At 42.0% G+C, this 15,072-nt stretch overlaps 1 protein-coding gene across 7 annotated transcripts in view; it reads left to right on the top strand.

Annotated features, from left to right (window-relative positions):
* The window catches only part of LOC148030179 (uncharacterized), a 159,257-nt gene that overhangs the window by 64,610 nt on the left and 79,575 nt on the right, over positions 1-15,072 (top strand). For all 7 annotated transcript variants that reach the window (XM_087686455.1, XM_087686456.1, XM_087686453.1 and 4 more), the window contains one exon: positions 6,096-6,220. Coding sequence is in view for 5 of the 7 variants with exons in the window: in XM_087686453.1 (XP_087542579.1) it covers positions 6,131-6,220 (90 nt within the window). In the remaining 2 variants the exon portion in view is untranslated. The remainder of the gene's footprint in view (positions 1-6,095; positions 6,221-15,072) is intronic.

Below are 15,072 nucleotides of genomic sequence, written 5' to 3'. Positions count from 1 at the left end.
TACAAGGTAGGTATGGTACAACGGTGCATTGCTGTTAATTTTTGATTTAGTGCTGATTTTAGGTGACATTGTGCACACTTTGGCATCTGTGTGACAGTTTGGTACTTGTTTGGTAATCCTGTGGGATTTTTGGTACTTTGAGGAGTACAAACTCTATACTTCAGCCTTGAAGTATTTGACTACAGATTTTTGTTTATTACTGACAGCATGGCATGTAATGGAAATAATGATCAAAGCAACACTCTTGGTGTCCTCACTTAGGAGGACAAACTTGATGGCTCCAACTACGTGTTGTGGTGTTTTATGGTCCACAATCTTGTTGTTGCGAAGGAGTTGCGGGACTATGTCATAGATGACTTGGTCGCACCTTAGACACCTTAGCATTACACATGAGGACAGATTGTTGTTTCTGGTGGTGTTGTCTTTTGGCCCTCCTAGGGAGGATCAGAGGAAATGGGATTCGAAGGATGCTCATGGACTTTCTTTGATAGCAATGTTAGTAAAAAGGACCATCATTCCACACGTTTGGTCTTGTAAGACTTCAAAATCAACACGGGATATACTTCAGCGTATGTTTGCAGCCCACAATGAGGCTAGGATCTCCTATCTTTGCAGAGAGTTGGCAAATGTGAACATGGATGAGGGTGATAGCATGACAGATTACCTTACTTATATACAGGATTTGTGTGAGTACTTGCTCAATGTTGATGAGGTTATTGATGATGCTGAATTGGTGAACATCACATTGAACTCTCTTCCAGAGTTATATCTTGGTTTCCACACCTCTTTGATGTTGTCCTTGAGGGGGGAAGGCTTTTTTTGGGGGGAGGGGATAGCCTCTTACATTTGTGGAGTTGAAAGGCCTCTTGTTGCAAGAGGAGCAGACTTGGAAGAATGTTGCATTGGGTTCAGGTGATGTGGATATGCTTTTCAAGTTTAAAGGCAAGGGTAAAACTAGGCAAAATGCAAAAAATTAGCAAAAGGGGGATGCTTGACAGCCATCAAACAAGACAATCCAAGACTCAAATAACTTTGAAAACAAGGGAAAATGTCATTATTGCAAGAATCTTGGTCACTATATTGATGAATGCCAAAAGGGATTGGCCAAGGAGAAGAAGAAAGACTCCGGTTTATCAATTCAAGAGGCATTAGCCAGCAAATTAGTAGATAGTGATGCTTCAGCTAACTTGGTAGAGGAGGATTATGCATTTCTCACATGTAGTTTTGATTCTTCTATGGCTGATTCAGCATTTAATGCCGTGAAATGCAACAAACATGTTATTTTGATAGCGGTGCATCAAAGCACATCACTTCCAGAAAGTGCTTGTTTATTTCTTTGCATTCGGCCCTTGCTGGTTAGCGTGTCACATGTGTGTACATTAGTGTTATGATGTATATGGCATTTGGATAGTCACTATTATTGTTACAGATGGTTTCGACTTCATGTTTCTCGATGTCTTATTTGTGCCTTGCATTACAAAGAACTCGTTGTCTATTTTTGCCTTCAATAAGCATATCTTTTGGGTCATCTTTGAGGATGACAAATGCATTGTTAGAGACAGAGAGATGGATGATGCATATAGGCTATTTGGCACCTTGTACAAGGGCTTATTCTTATCAGACACTTATGATAGACATTCTCATGATGCTTTGGCAATAACTAGTCTTACACCCACTATACAGAATTTGGAGCTTTTGCATGCCCGTTATGGACATATGAGCCTTGGGAGTTTGATGAACCTTTATAGGTGTCACATGGTAGATGCTTTGCCTATAGTAGAGACTCCACCTCCTCATGCATATGAGGGATGTATTTTGGGCAAAATGCACATGTTTGCCGTAAAAAAGAATGGTGTAGTATATGTGGTGTTCGAAAAATGCAACTTTTTCACTCTAATATTTGTGGTCCAATGAGAACACGTGCACTTGGAAGTTGGGGGTCATCTTTACTTTGTTACATTCATCGATGACTATCTAGTGCTCATGGTATACATGGGTGTATGTGTTGAAGGCCTAATCTGATGTATTCATTCATTTTAAATATGAGGCTGATATTGGTTTAAAAGTGTAGACACTTCGCACGGATGGAGGGGGGAGTACATGTTTCATGCATTGGAGACATATTTGTTGGATCGTGGCATTACTCATCAAGCCATTGTTAGAATGACTACTTAGCAAGATGGAGTTGTTGAAAGGAAGAATCACACTCTTATGGTAATGACTCGTTGTATGTTGAAAAGCACGGGGTTGCCACATAAATTTTGGTTTGAAGGTCTTCAATGTGCAAATCTTCTATTGAATCGTGCACCCACAAAGGCTTTGAAGACGATTACACCATTCGAAGCATGGCATAGCAAGAAACCCAAAGTTGACTACTTTTTGGGTGTTTGGTTGCTTAGCCTACCTGCATGTTCCGAAAGAGCTCCATGGGAAGCTTGATGATAAGGTTGTAAAATGCATTTTTGTTGGCTACAACTTGGAAAGCAAAGGGTATCCCATGTATGACTCACGCACGAAGAAGGTTTTTGTTAGTAGGGATGCTATATTTGCTGAAAGTGCAGCATTTTCACATGACCAGCTTCAAATGCCAACCACCCATGACATTGTTAATGCCTTTGAAGGCCTTTTACCGCTTTCTTTGGAGTCCGTGCCTGCTGTAAATCGTAGGACATACTAATTAGACCAAGCTGTTGTGGCTATATATGGTCCCGAACAATAGGATATTGATGAGGGTTTGCCACATGCAATGGAGACAGTAGTTTAGCATGAAAGGGCTGCTGTAAATGGAGCCAAAACAGCTTTGAGATGGCTGTTACAAACTCTGAAAGAGAGTAAAATGAATGCCTTTTACCTCAACGCACTAGAGGGGCTGCTAGGCATGGAACACATGATGCAAGGGGGGCTCATTTGGCTGATATGATGGAAGTAGATGATTGTGATGAGCACGTGTTATGATCTCCTGTTGGATGATGATGACCCTACTTCCTTGGATGAAGCTTAGCAAGGTGTACATTGGATGTAGGCCATGTGGGAGGAGTTAGACTCCATAGCCACTAACTCTACATGGGATCTTGTGAATTTATCACCTGGCAAGAAGGCCATTGGCACTAAGTGGGCTATGCGCAGAAGCAGGCATAGATTATGAGGAAACTTTCGCTACTACATCGTGTATGAGTACGGTGGGACATGTGATTACGATGGCTGCAAATTATGGTTGGAAAGTACATCACTTGGACATTCAGATAGCATTCTTGAATGGGGATTTGCATGAGGATATTTATATGTGACAACCTCCAGGGTTTGTGATTGAAGGGAAAGAGCACATGGTATATAAGTTGCACAAAGCTCTTTATGGTCTTAAACATGCTCCTCGTGTATGGTACTAAGAAATTGATGGATATTTGACCAGCAAAGTGTTCAAAAATAGTCCAATTGCTTTGACCCTATAAATTAAGAATGAAGAGGGGGATTTGCTGATTATCATTCTTTATGTAGATGACATGTTGCTCATCGGATCTATAGAGGGAAAAATTGCAGATTTTGTGGTTGAATTAAAACATGCATTTGCTATGTCAAGCATGGGCTGTTTACACTATTATTTGGGGATTCAATTCACCCCCAATTAGCATGGTAAAGCGAGGCTTAAAGCTGTATATGCATGATGGTGAAGGGATGCATGACGTTGTAATTTACAGCTAGGTTGTTGGCAGCCTCATTTACCCTTGCAGCACACATTTTGACATTTAGTATGCTATATTTCACGCGAGCAGATATGTGCATAGCCCACGGACTATACATTGGCAAGCTCTTAAGAGGATCTTCACATACTTGCAAGGTAGTTAGTCATATGCATTATTATGTCTTGGGGGGGGGACTTGCACTTACCGACTTACAATGATTTAGATTGGGTTGGTGATGCAGATACTTGGCAGTATATTAGTGGACATAGGTTGGGCCATTCATGCATTTCATGGCTAAGCAAGAAACAACCTACAATGGCTACCTCATCTTGTGCGGCTGAGTACAGGACAGGACAGCCTTCACAGAAATAGTGGAATGTGTATGGTTGTGCAGATTGTTGGTTGATGTACATTTACCATCGGAGGGTCCTACAGCCATTCTTTTTGACAGTGAGAGTGCTATTCTAGTAGCACGAATTCTTGTGTTTTATGCTCGCACGAAACACATTGAGGTACATTAGCATTGTGTCAGAGAGAGATGCTATGTAGGAGAGATCAACATGATATATGTACCCACATAGTAAAATTGTTCGGACATTTCACCAAAGCACTACCACGTGAGAAGTTAGAATTTAGCCGTTGATTATGGATCATCCTTGTACTTCATGACATTGGCATCGTAGGGAAATGTTAGAATTTGGTAATTTTGGGCAAAGCCTAATGCATAGTCACAAGTGACGAGGGAAGAGGACGGTGACGAGGATGGGGACGAGCAAAAATAGGGGACGTGGGATGGGGGATTGTGTGGGGGCACTAGAGGTGACGTGTTAGGGAATAGGGTGGCGTTAGCAACAAGTCAATAGGGTTAGCTTGGAAAAAAGAAAAGACTATGTATATAAAACAGGATGTGAATTTGCTAATTCAATTCTCATGACAGCACATGCCACAATGTATGCACACTTTAGTCTCACGCAATCTGTGGATTAGCTAATTCCATTCTCATGATAGCACAGGCACACACATATACACACTCAAAATCGTATGCAATCGCTATGCATTGTACAGATTGAACTATAAATAGAGATGTGTATCAATATTTGTTAGATATGTCCTATATTTGGGTCCATATCTTATATTGCTTTTGCTACAAAGAACTTAGTGGTCATTTTGAATACAAGTCTTTTTATTCAAAGAAAAGAAAATTCTATCAACAACACCTTGAAGAAGATTCCCTTGAGGTAAAATAAAGTACCAAGAATCCAATATAGAGTACATCACAAATATGATGGTTGTGTGAACAACCAATGTGGTGGGCTAGAATGCTAGACCATCAAAGGGGCAACATGAGAAAAGGTATTGGAGTCCTAGGTCCATCCTCATCTGCTTAGAGCTAGACCATCTATGGGCTAGTATGAGAAAAGGTACAGGTGTCCTAGGTCCAAATTGTTAATCAAATGTGCAAATGTGATACACACACGTGATGTGCAAGTTAGTTATTTGACAATGATGGGCTAAGAACCTTGAGATGTTAGTGGGTTCAAAGGCAAAACTTGTTATAAGTTGTATCAGTCAAGTACGAGGTGGTGTCTATTGATTAATTTTGGCCTAGAATATTTTATTAGCCATGAATAGCAGTGGTGACATTAGGAACTAGGCATAATTAGTTAATTAATGCTAGTTCAAGGGCTAATAAATGCTTGGGATTGCTTTGATGGCGCCTGGCCAATTTAGTTGTTGGCTTGTATAAGAAGGCATCTCTCCTCCTCTTCCTCATCCTATTTGAGCTGCCATGCATCCTCTCCCATCTCCCACAGAAAGTGTGCACGATCTTTGTCCAAATCCTGGAAAGAGTCTGTGTTGTGCATACATCCTGAAAGTCTACAACGATCAGTTTCCATCTATGACATTGTCCCCCGGTCCACTGCGGTTGTGAGTAAATTGGAGTTGGAGTGGGGGTCTTGCTTAGTTGCTGTCCAATGATGAGGAAAGCAATGCTGCCATGAGCCTCCTTTTGAATGTAAGTCTTCTCACTCAAATTCTAGTTTAAAGTGTTTTGTTTTGTTGGCTTAACACATTATGTCTTGTTGATTATTCTAGTGAGTATTATCAATTATTGATTTTGTAAACATCGTCACCTTAGATTGCATAGTAGGCACAAGGTTATTACCTCAGCTATTTCTTTCTTGACGATGGTCAACCATGGCCAATAATAAGATTTTATGTTATTAATGCCCAGTCTTTGAGTATTTTGTTGTTGATGATTGCTTCTATTGTTGGCAAGTTTGTTTTAGCATTTTGAGTGATGACTCTCTATGGCTGTTGAGTTTATCATATTTATCAATTTCTAAATGTGGAGAGGAGTGGGAGAAGAGGTAGATTGCATAGTAGCTAAATTGTTGTTGTCGTTTTTTGCAGAATACGAATTTTAGCACTTTAGTTTAATTTACATCATGCCAGACTTGGCACCCCCAGTTGAATCATGTTCAGAGCACTTCCTTTTTGGTGGCGCAATCTCTTGCTTTTTTCCTGATAGACTACAGGTGCTCTTTTGACATTAACTTTTTGTGGCTTAACATGTTTTTGTAAGGTTCTGTAAAGTGGAACATAGAAGTTGATTTCTTTGTTCCTTTTTCTTTTCAAGGAGGAGGGAGGAAGTCATATTAATGCCTACCAGAGGCCAAAATGACCTATGAGACCAACGTACTGGCTTCAAAAGATCCATGCTATGTCTCACCATGAATAAACAAGAAAAAATAAAATGAACTAAAAGATAATGCCATCTATATATACAAGAGCTCCTGGCACTCCTAATATCATACAACTGCATAGCTATAAAGTCACCCCCAATAGTGCTCTTTTGGATGGAGCCATTCCTGCTGGTTGAGCGGGTGCTAGTGGGGCAATGATCTGAGAAAGTGTGTGTTGCCCCTTGTCTGAAGTCCTAACATCACCACAGTTGTTGCTGTTTGGGTTCTGCTTTGTGAATTTCAATGTCTACAGATCTTCAAAAGATGTAGTCCTAGGTATCTCTTTTTAGGGGATGCCATAACATAATGTAGGAGACCAAACCCTCTTGCAAGAGGCAGTGATAGTGGGTTCATGCTTCACAGTAGGAAGCCAAGTTGCATGATAGACAGTTTCTGGGCTTGGGAAATGACGGTTCCATTTCTTGGCATTTCTAGAAATGTGAAACATGTTTCTACTTCTTCTAGGTTTAAATTGTAACCTCAGCCATGAAGAAAATGTAGTTATGGTAAATATAGTTCAATTTCATTGGTTAGTATTGTTTTTCAAGCAAGAAATTTCATGCTTAGTTTAACATGCGATTATGTCTCTATTGTCATGAATATGAATAGCTAGTGCCTATTGTGAGTTGGAACTTCAAAATTTTGAGCTTGACTCCGAGTTCCCTAAATGAATGATGAAAGATTAAGTTTCAAGTGTGGACAATGGGTTGTGTCTTTCTATAGTTATATGCACATAAATGAATACATACACACATCCACGTGTGTGCACATAGTTTTTTTCATATGCATAACAAAAATGTATCTCATGTTTGCAAAGGTTTCCGTATAGTAGGTACAGAATTCTTTTCATATTTTGCTCAAGGTTTAAAAAAATCGGTTTTTTTTTCGATACACACACACACACACACACACACACACACACACGGGGCATAGTACTCAATTTAGGTGTGAGAGCTCTTTCTCTGTCTCTCTTACAAATTTCGCTGAACAATGGAATAAATTTCTTAAATTAAAATTTAGTCATTTTTAATCCTCTAAAAATAAATTCGACCCCTCTAAATTGAGGCCTTTGTTCATAAGTTACACGTCGCAATCTAATTCTTTTTCATTATGTGAAGTTATGTCATAGAGAAGAAAGATCTATAAACATCTCTAAAAGGCCAGAGTGGCCTACGAGACCATAACCAATACAACTGGTATCATCATATCTCATCAGATAAGAAGAGATAAAATTTATATGTAAGTTTACATGGTATATTGGAATGAGATATATGGAAACTGAAAAACTGAAAAACTTGGAAAAAGAACTAAGTTTAAAAAGATCAAGAGTGTAGGGTATCTCCCCCTCAGTCTATGGAATCGACCAAGACTCTGCAAGCTACCTCCGACTGAGTCACCACGCCAATTTGCCTCTTTATCGAGCAACTGTGATGCGAATATGGCACATATGGGCACGCCTATGTTGCCGTGTAGGCACTCTAGGGCGTCGTGCTCTACGTAGCGTTGTAGCTCTGTCAAGTGTGATGCCTCTTGATGTTGTATCTCGGCAACGCCTATCAGTAGGAGATGTAGTGTTCGGGGTGGTTGCAGCTAGGGGTTCAGCTACGATGAAGTAGGCTGTAATTGCTCTCTGGAGGGGTGGATGATGTCGGGGTCGCTTCCTATCTTGTAACAATAATGCTCTGCGTTGTTGGAGCTCCAACAAGAAAAGGCCCAGACATTTTTTGGTCCTCATAGTCCATCACCCATCTTAGTGGTCCAAAGCCCTCCTTAAAGAGGCAATGATAATGGCCTCGGTTATCATAATATACAGTACATCTACAAATGTAGTGCTCCTTCGTCTCTAGCTCCCATCCACAAAGGTGGCACATCCTCTCATCAGCTGCAATATGGCTCGACCGACCTGTCTCAATCATCAGCTGATGCGATGAGGTGTGGATCTAACTAATAGCAACTCGGAGTCCATGGGATAGTTGAACATCCATGTATCTAGGCCTCACTATGAAACCGTCATGAGAAAGCTGCAAGAAGTGACTTTGGTATTGTGCCGTTTTCGTGCCTAATGGGAAAGGGGGACTTGGACCAAGTCCTTTCTATCTCCACTTTAGTGATGTCTGCCCTGATTACACTATTCAGCTCTGCACGACTAAGGCTCAAAGTAGGGCATTCGAGGCTGTAATCAAACGGTGCTAGTCTATCTGTGCAAATTCAGCCACGTGCTCATGTGTGCATACGAACACTGTCTATCTCCCTCTGCTGCAAGTTGTCTTGAAGACTCTAGCGCTAGTCTAGGTGAAGACCCATCATTAATTTCATGGCTTGCTCCATTTATGGGAGCATTTTCTTGAACGCTGTAAACACCGCCTAGGAGTACAAGTGTGGGGAATTAATATGTTAGCATCTAAAGCAAGTAGTCATAGAAGTGGTGGAATCAAATGTGGTTCAAGTATGTATGGACAATGTGGCAAGTTGTGTTCAGGCTGGCACTTGGTTGAACAAGAATGACCAAATATGCTCTTTATGAGATATACATGCCAGTGCTTGGACCTATTGTTTGAGGATATTGGTAAACTTGGTTGGGTCTCCTTTATGTTGAAGAAAGCAACAAAGATTGTGGCATTTGTTACAAGAAAGTCTACAACCCTTGCAGTTTTCGTGAGACTCTGCATGAAAGATTTTGCAACAGCTCGCCTTGCATACTCTTTCATAATGTTGAGTGGCCTCTTGGATGAGAGGTATATATTGGGTTTTGGCAATTGATGGTTGATGATATGTTTCCTAAAATGAAGGTGGCCAAAACTCCACAAGCTTTGGAGGTGTTTGAACTTGTGTACTACACTTCATTTTGGCAACAAAGCAAACTCATTGTGAATATTTGTTCCCCCATTCTAAAGGTATTGCTCTTGATACATGGGGAGGGAGTAATGATGGGTATACATTGGGTTTTGGCAATTGATGGTTGATGATATGTTTCCTAAAATGAAGGTGGCCAAAACTCCACAAGCTTTGGAGGTGTTTGAACTTGTGTACCACACTTCATTTTGGCAACAAAGCAAACTCATTGTGAATATTTGTTCCCCCATTCTAAAGGTATTGCTCTTGATACATGGGGAGGGAGTAATAATGGGTCTCATTTACAAAGTTACTTATCAGATAGTAGAGAAGTTGCAAAAAGTGCAAGATGCTGAAATTAAGCTAATGGATGAAATCGCATTGGTTGATTGGATGTGTTGCAAATATCTTTGTGTGGTGTGGGCTACATGTTGTATCCAGTGGTTTCAATCTTCTTTGGAAAGGGAAAAATCAAGATAGTGGTAGAGAGGTCCATGAAGGGTAGGTGACAATGCTTAAAAGGTATACAAGGCATGATATGACATTGCTCGTGATGAGCTTCACATGTATAAGACTGGGGTATCCACTTTTCCTTTCATCCTTGGTTTCTCTCAAGTACACAAGGATGAGAAAAGGTCACAACAGGGCGTAAAATGGTGCGAGACATTCGGGGCTTGCACGCCTAAATTGCAAGTACTAGCTCTCCAAGTGCTTTCTTGAGGCATATGTGCCTCACCTTGAAATGAAGCGGAGCACCTTTTCTCTTATACACAGAAAGATAAGAAACATGCTTTTATCTTGCATGTACAAAGAAGCTTTTGTACATACATACAAATCTACGGCTCATCTGCAAAGTTAAAGAAAGAGGCTTTGAGAGGATAGAGCTACATTGGGTATGTGAAACAATGGAAAGGGTAATGAGTGATTAATTACATTGGATATGTGAAGGAGGATGCTTCACATGAGGATACCAATGAAGATGAGGTTTCCATTGATGAGTCATGAGACTATGGCTTACTTCATGAGCCATGGCCTAGACCACATGCCCAATCACCTTGGGCCCGATAATAGATCCTTCACATGAGGATATTGATGAGGATGATGCTTCCATTGATGATTCACAAGGTTGTAACTTGCTTCATGAGTCATGGCCTGGACCCAGTGACCCATGATCTAGGGCCCATATTTATTATTGATGGTTCATGCTTGTCACTTTTCTATTTTGTTTCTTCTCCTTGGTTCCTTTTTGGGCTTACGTTGTCTCTCTTTAAGATTGCACATGTACAATGTAGCTATTGTTTTTTGGAGCTTCCTAATTACTTCTCTACAATGGTTACCTATATGAGAGTGCGCAATGAAAGAGGAAATACAAGTGCCGAGAGAGAAGGGAAGAGAAAGACTGAAATGAAAGAAGATAATGGAAGAAGAAAATCTGCCATGACCTGAATGGAAGCTGAATACAAAAGAGGATAGTTTAGTCTGTGGATGCAATCCAAAGTATTAGTGAGGGCACCAGATCAGGGTGATGAAGGTGGCACTAGAAGATGAGGGAGAGTCCTTGTATGTCAGAGTGTGCTGAAACTTGCAAAGGATGAAGCTGTGAATAATTAGTCAACTGACTAGGCCTCCTATAAAAAGCAGAAACCGCCCAAAATTGGCCAACCTAGTAAAACAGGGGGTGAAAATGCTAGCTGGCCTGCATGTGGATAAAATAATAATAAAATCACTAGATACAGCCTGCATGGTCAAATCGCGACATGTCCATTGTGAACATAGTCCACGGACCACACCCATTGAAAAAGAAATGCACTGGGCTAGAAAAGAACCAAGCAGTGTAAACTCTCCTGAATCTGATAGAAAAAGAAATGCATCCTCTAGAGAGAGCTGCCTCCTCCATCAAAACACATGATTGACCGAGTGTCAGGGCTCCTAATGTCCACATTTGACTCAAACTTAGGCTCACAAGCAAGAGATGATTGTTCAGGACACATGAGTGCCAACATCCCCTCTCAAATCTTGGATGTGGTTCAAGCAAGAGATGATTGTGCAGGACGCAACTGCCAATGCAGATGAAGTTCATCAATGAAGAAGCTCCTCACGATCTTGGGGATCCCCCTTTGAAACATAAGGGGCGAGTGAATCCACAGCTCCATCACCGATGTCATCCCTCTTTGAAAGGGATGGGGGGGTACGAGGGAATCACCAAGGGAGATGGGGAGGGGATGGAACTTGTGTTAAAGATGTTGCACAATTGGGAACGGGTGCGAATATAGAGGACTGCCTCCGAAACAGCTTGCTTAGTGAAGACAACCTCGGTTCCAAGTCTAGTAAGACCATGAATTGAGAAGAGCGGAAAGCACAACTGTGGAACATATAGGACTTCTGAAATGGAGCTTGATGGACGGACAGGCAATAACGGCACTGAAAAATCTCACCAAAGATCCTGTAGCTAATCTCCTCCAAGGGTCATATGACTTGAAGCACCTTTGTTTATTAGCCAAGGCCTCTCTGTAGCTAATGAAGAAGAGGACTCCATCTCATGCATATGAAGGAACACAGACTCGTGTGTAAGAATCTATGAGAAAGTAGGAGGAGGGCTTAGATGTCTTGGCTCCATCCGTCACTCCTAGACAAAGGTGAGGGTATTTCTTTCAACACTTATCCTGCGGATGTGTACCTTGCCCACAATGTGGGCATTTAGGCTTCTTTGAATTTGTTTTAATGTCCATGGAATACTTTGAAATTAACCTACTTCTTCTTCTTGTTTTGGGCCTTCTTGCCCCTCGTGTTGCACCCTCTTGAACTTGCAGTAAAAGCCTTAGTAAGGCTAGATTCCCTAGGAGGACAAGGCATTCGGGGTATGACTTGTCCCCAAAAACCTACTAGGCTAGTATTAGTCTTCTTGAGTCACTCTTCTAGCTTCAAAACGAGTGGAGCTAGCTCTTCCCATAGAAGAATCTCCGGAGTCTTGGAGATAAGCAAGCTGGTGTAGAAGACATCATAGTTGGGAGATGGCAACTAAGTAATGAGAATCATTGCTATGTCCTTTGATGAGATTGTCCTAGCAAGGGATGCAAGCTTATCCTGCATGTTCTCCATTTTGTTGATGTGGTCTTGCATAGAAGGGGAATCATCAGTAGAACGCATTCAGAGTTTCTTCTCTATGGTTAGATGGTGGGCAAAGGTCTTGTGATGGTAGAGAGAAGAGAGCTTCCTCCACACCTCTGCTGCGATTCGAAGTCTGTGTACATGCACAAGGACAGAATCTTGTTTGCAGACTTATTAGGAGAAGAGCTCTTGCTCTAGAATTGAGCCCATCCAAAAGGGTTGCTTGATCCCTCGTAGAACCAATTTGGACATTCTCCATTGGACAGGGGATTTGGGGTAGTAATAAACCACTGTAAGTGGAAGGTGTCAAGGATACACTCCACTTTGTAGGACCAAAGGGAGTGGTTCACACCAACAAGTTGATCCCCTTTGGGGAGAGAAGGAAACAATGGCACCTGAACAAAAGGAGCCATCACAACTATATGAGGACTTGTAGTACAGGCCCTACGAGATAGATGTAGAGAAGTGGGGAAGGGGGGGGGAGGGGGAAGAGGGGGCCAGTGGGCTTGTAGAGTTGTGTGTTTGACTGACTGTTGTGTAGCCTTGTACCTTTCAGCCATTGCTGTCAGATTATTCCTTCTCTTCATGTTCACTTTCCTTTCCACTGCACTCTCTCAAATGGTATCAGAGCCACACACGGGAGCTGGAGTGTTCAGAGAGGAGCACTCTGTTCAAGGTACCTGCCATTTGTATGCCATCTTTGGGGTCTATAGATCTTCATTTTTACATGTGGGTGGCTTGTTTCTCATGCACATTAGCTGGAAACTTTTCCTTTACAGCAGGGTGGTGTCCTTCTCTGCTAGGTGCCTCCATTTCTGCTGGACAGGCCATTGTTTCAGCGCAGTCAGGCCTATGTACTCTTCTGTTTTGGTGTACAGGACCTCCTCCTTCTCTGGGCAGCATTATTCAGGCTGGGTAACCTGATTGGCAGCTGGACAGATCACCATAACAGCTGCTTTTGTGCATCGGAGTCATCTACACATTCCTGTCCTCTCTGGTGGCTGTCTACTCTGCAGCAAACCTGTGTTTTCTGCAGGATCTTAAGGATCAGCTCCTTTACTATCTGCGTTTTGCACTAGGGCTGTTTCTTCTCTGCAGAACAGCTTTGACACAGGCTAGACGACCCATTTTTAGGTCGATAGAGGTCTTTGTTGCTGTGTTTTATGTTGGGCTGGTTCTTTCTGACCAGGGTGATCTTCTCCATGTGCTGGGTGGCCTGAGACACTTCATGGCTGTATATCTGCATTTATTGCAGATTACTACTTCAGTGAGTACTCTGTTCATTCCTGTACCTTTCAACAGGCTGTCTCACCCTCTATAAATCTGCATTTATCAGTCCTGTCATTTCTGCCCAGGATTGTGTGTTTCTTTTGGCATTGGATACTCTGAGGACACGTCTTTGTGGTTGCTTTTCATCCTAGCGGTAGCATCTCCTTTGTTTTGCTTGCAGGCACTTATTGACGGACATGTATGGCCGACATCTATGCTTCGAGGGATCGTGTGGTTCAGGACGATTAGATTGGCTAACATCCTATCTATCTCACCTTGCATATTCCTCTGGGACTTCGAGTTCCCAATTTGCATTGATGGCATCTCTTGAGCAGGTGCTTGTCCTACCCTCTCTATCCCCATCCGAGAAGTTGGATGGGATGTACTACCCTCTATAGTTGTGGTTCGGGACAATTCAGACCGACCACCATCCTCTCTCTTGGCTGTCATATTCTTCTATGGCTTCTAGTCCTCGATTGGCATTGATGGCATCTATTGAGAAGGTGCATGTCCTATCCTCACTATCTGTATTTGAGAAGCTGGATTGGATAAACCACTATTTATGGTCGTGCCAAATTGACTGTGTACTCGACACCTATGACCTTCGGGATTTTATGAGCGTCCCTATATCTTGACCTACTGTGGATCCTTGTGATGGTGTGACCTTGGACTTAGTAACTTTATGGGATTGGTTGAATGCTAGAGTTCGCTCTTTTCTCTTTTTGAGTTGAGCACATTTTGTGCTTGTGCATGTTAGGCGTATCCGTACTGCCAGTTTGGAAAAGATTAACATCTCTCTATTGGATCCAGACATTTGGGCATGGTCTTTCTTTTGAGTTGCAACTACAATAACCTTTTGTCGTGTAGATTTCCCTATGATGAGGGATCATATTCTCAGGATGGAGGATATTTGGGATGGCTTGCATCCCTTGGTTGGGACATTTCTTTGGAGGACCTAGCTGTGATTCTTTCCTCACATCTTCCATCACTAGCATATACATGTTCTACACTAGTTTTCTCACTTCTTGTAGGTGGGAGACTATCACTTGCAAGGAGCTAGCCCTATTGGTGCTTCAACAAGATGTGTGTCACAGAAAGGCAGATTTTGGTAGAGCTCATGCACGTAGTTGTGCTTTTGCCACTTTACCTATAGGTACAGGACAAGCCATGAAGAAGAAAGAGTAGAGGAAGAAGTCAGAGTCACTTTCCGACTCTAATAGAAATTTTCTAGAGAAGTATAGAAGATATCCCATGTGTCCTCATCATGGGAAGACCTCGCACCCTTTGGAGTTGCAAGAAATACCCTCACCTTTGTCTTGGAGCAAAGGTTTTTGGGGATAAAGGCGTCTCTGCCAATCCGCCTGTGTATTACTACATTGACATTACCCGCCATTGCACATTGTAGGTGGCGTGCGCCTGTCACCGTCACTTTATTC

Source organism: Lygodium microphyllum, chromosome 10 (genome assembly GCF_053477565.2).
Source record: "Lygodium microphyllum isolate KBCC chromosome 10, Lygodium_microphyllum_v1.1.10, whole genome shotgun sequence".
Taxonomy (NCBI): domain Eukaryota; kingdom Viridiplantae; phylum Streptophyta; class Polypodiopsida; order Schizaeales; family Lygodiaceae; genus Lygodium; species Lygodium microphyllum.
The sequence above is the reverse complement of the archived record's forward strand: the minus strand, read 5'-3'. Positions and strand labels throughout refer to the sequence as shown.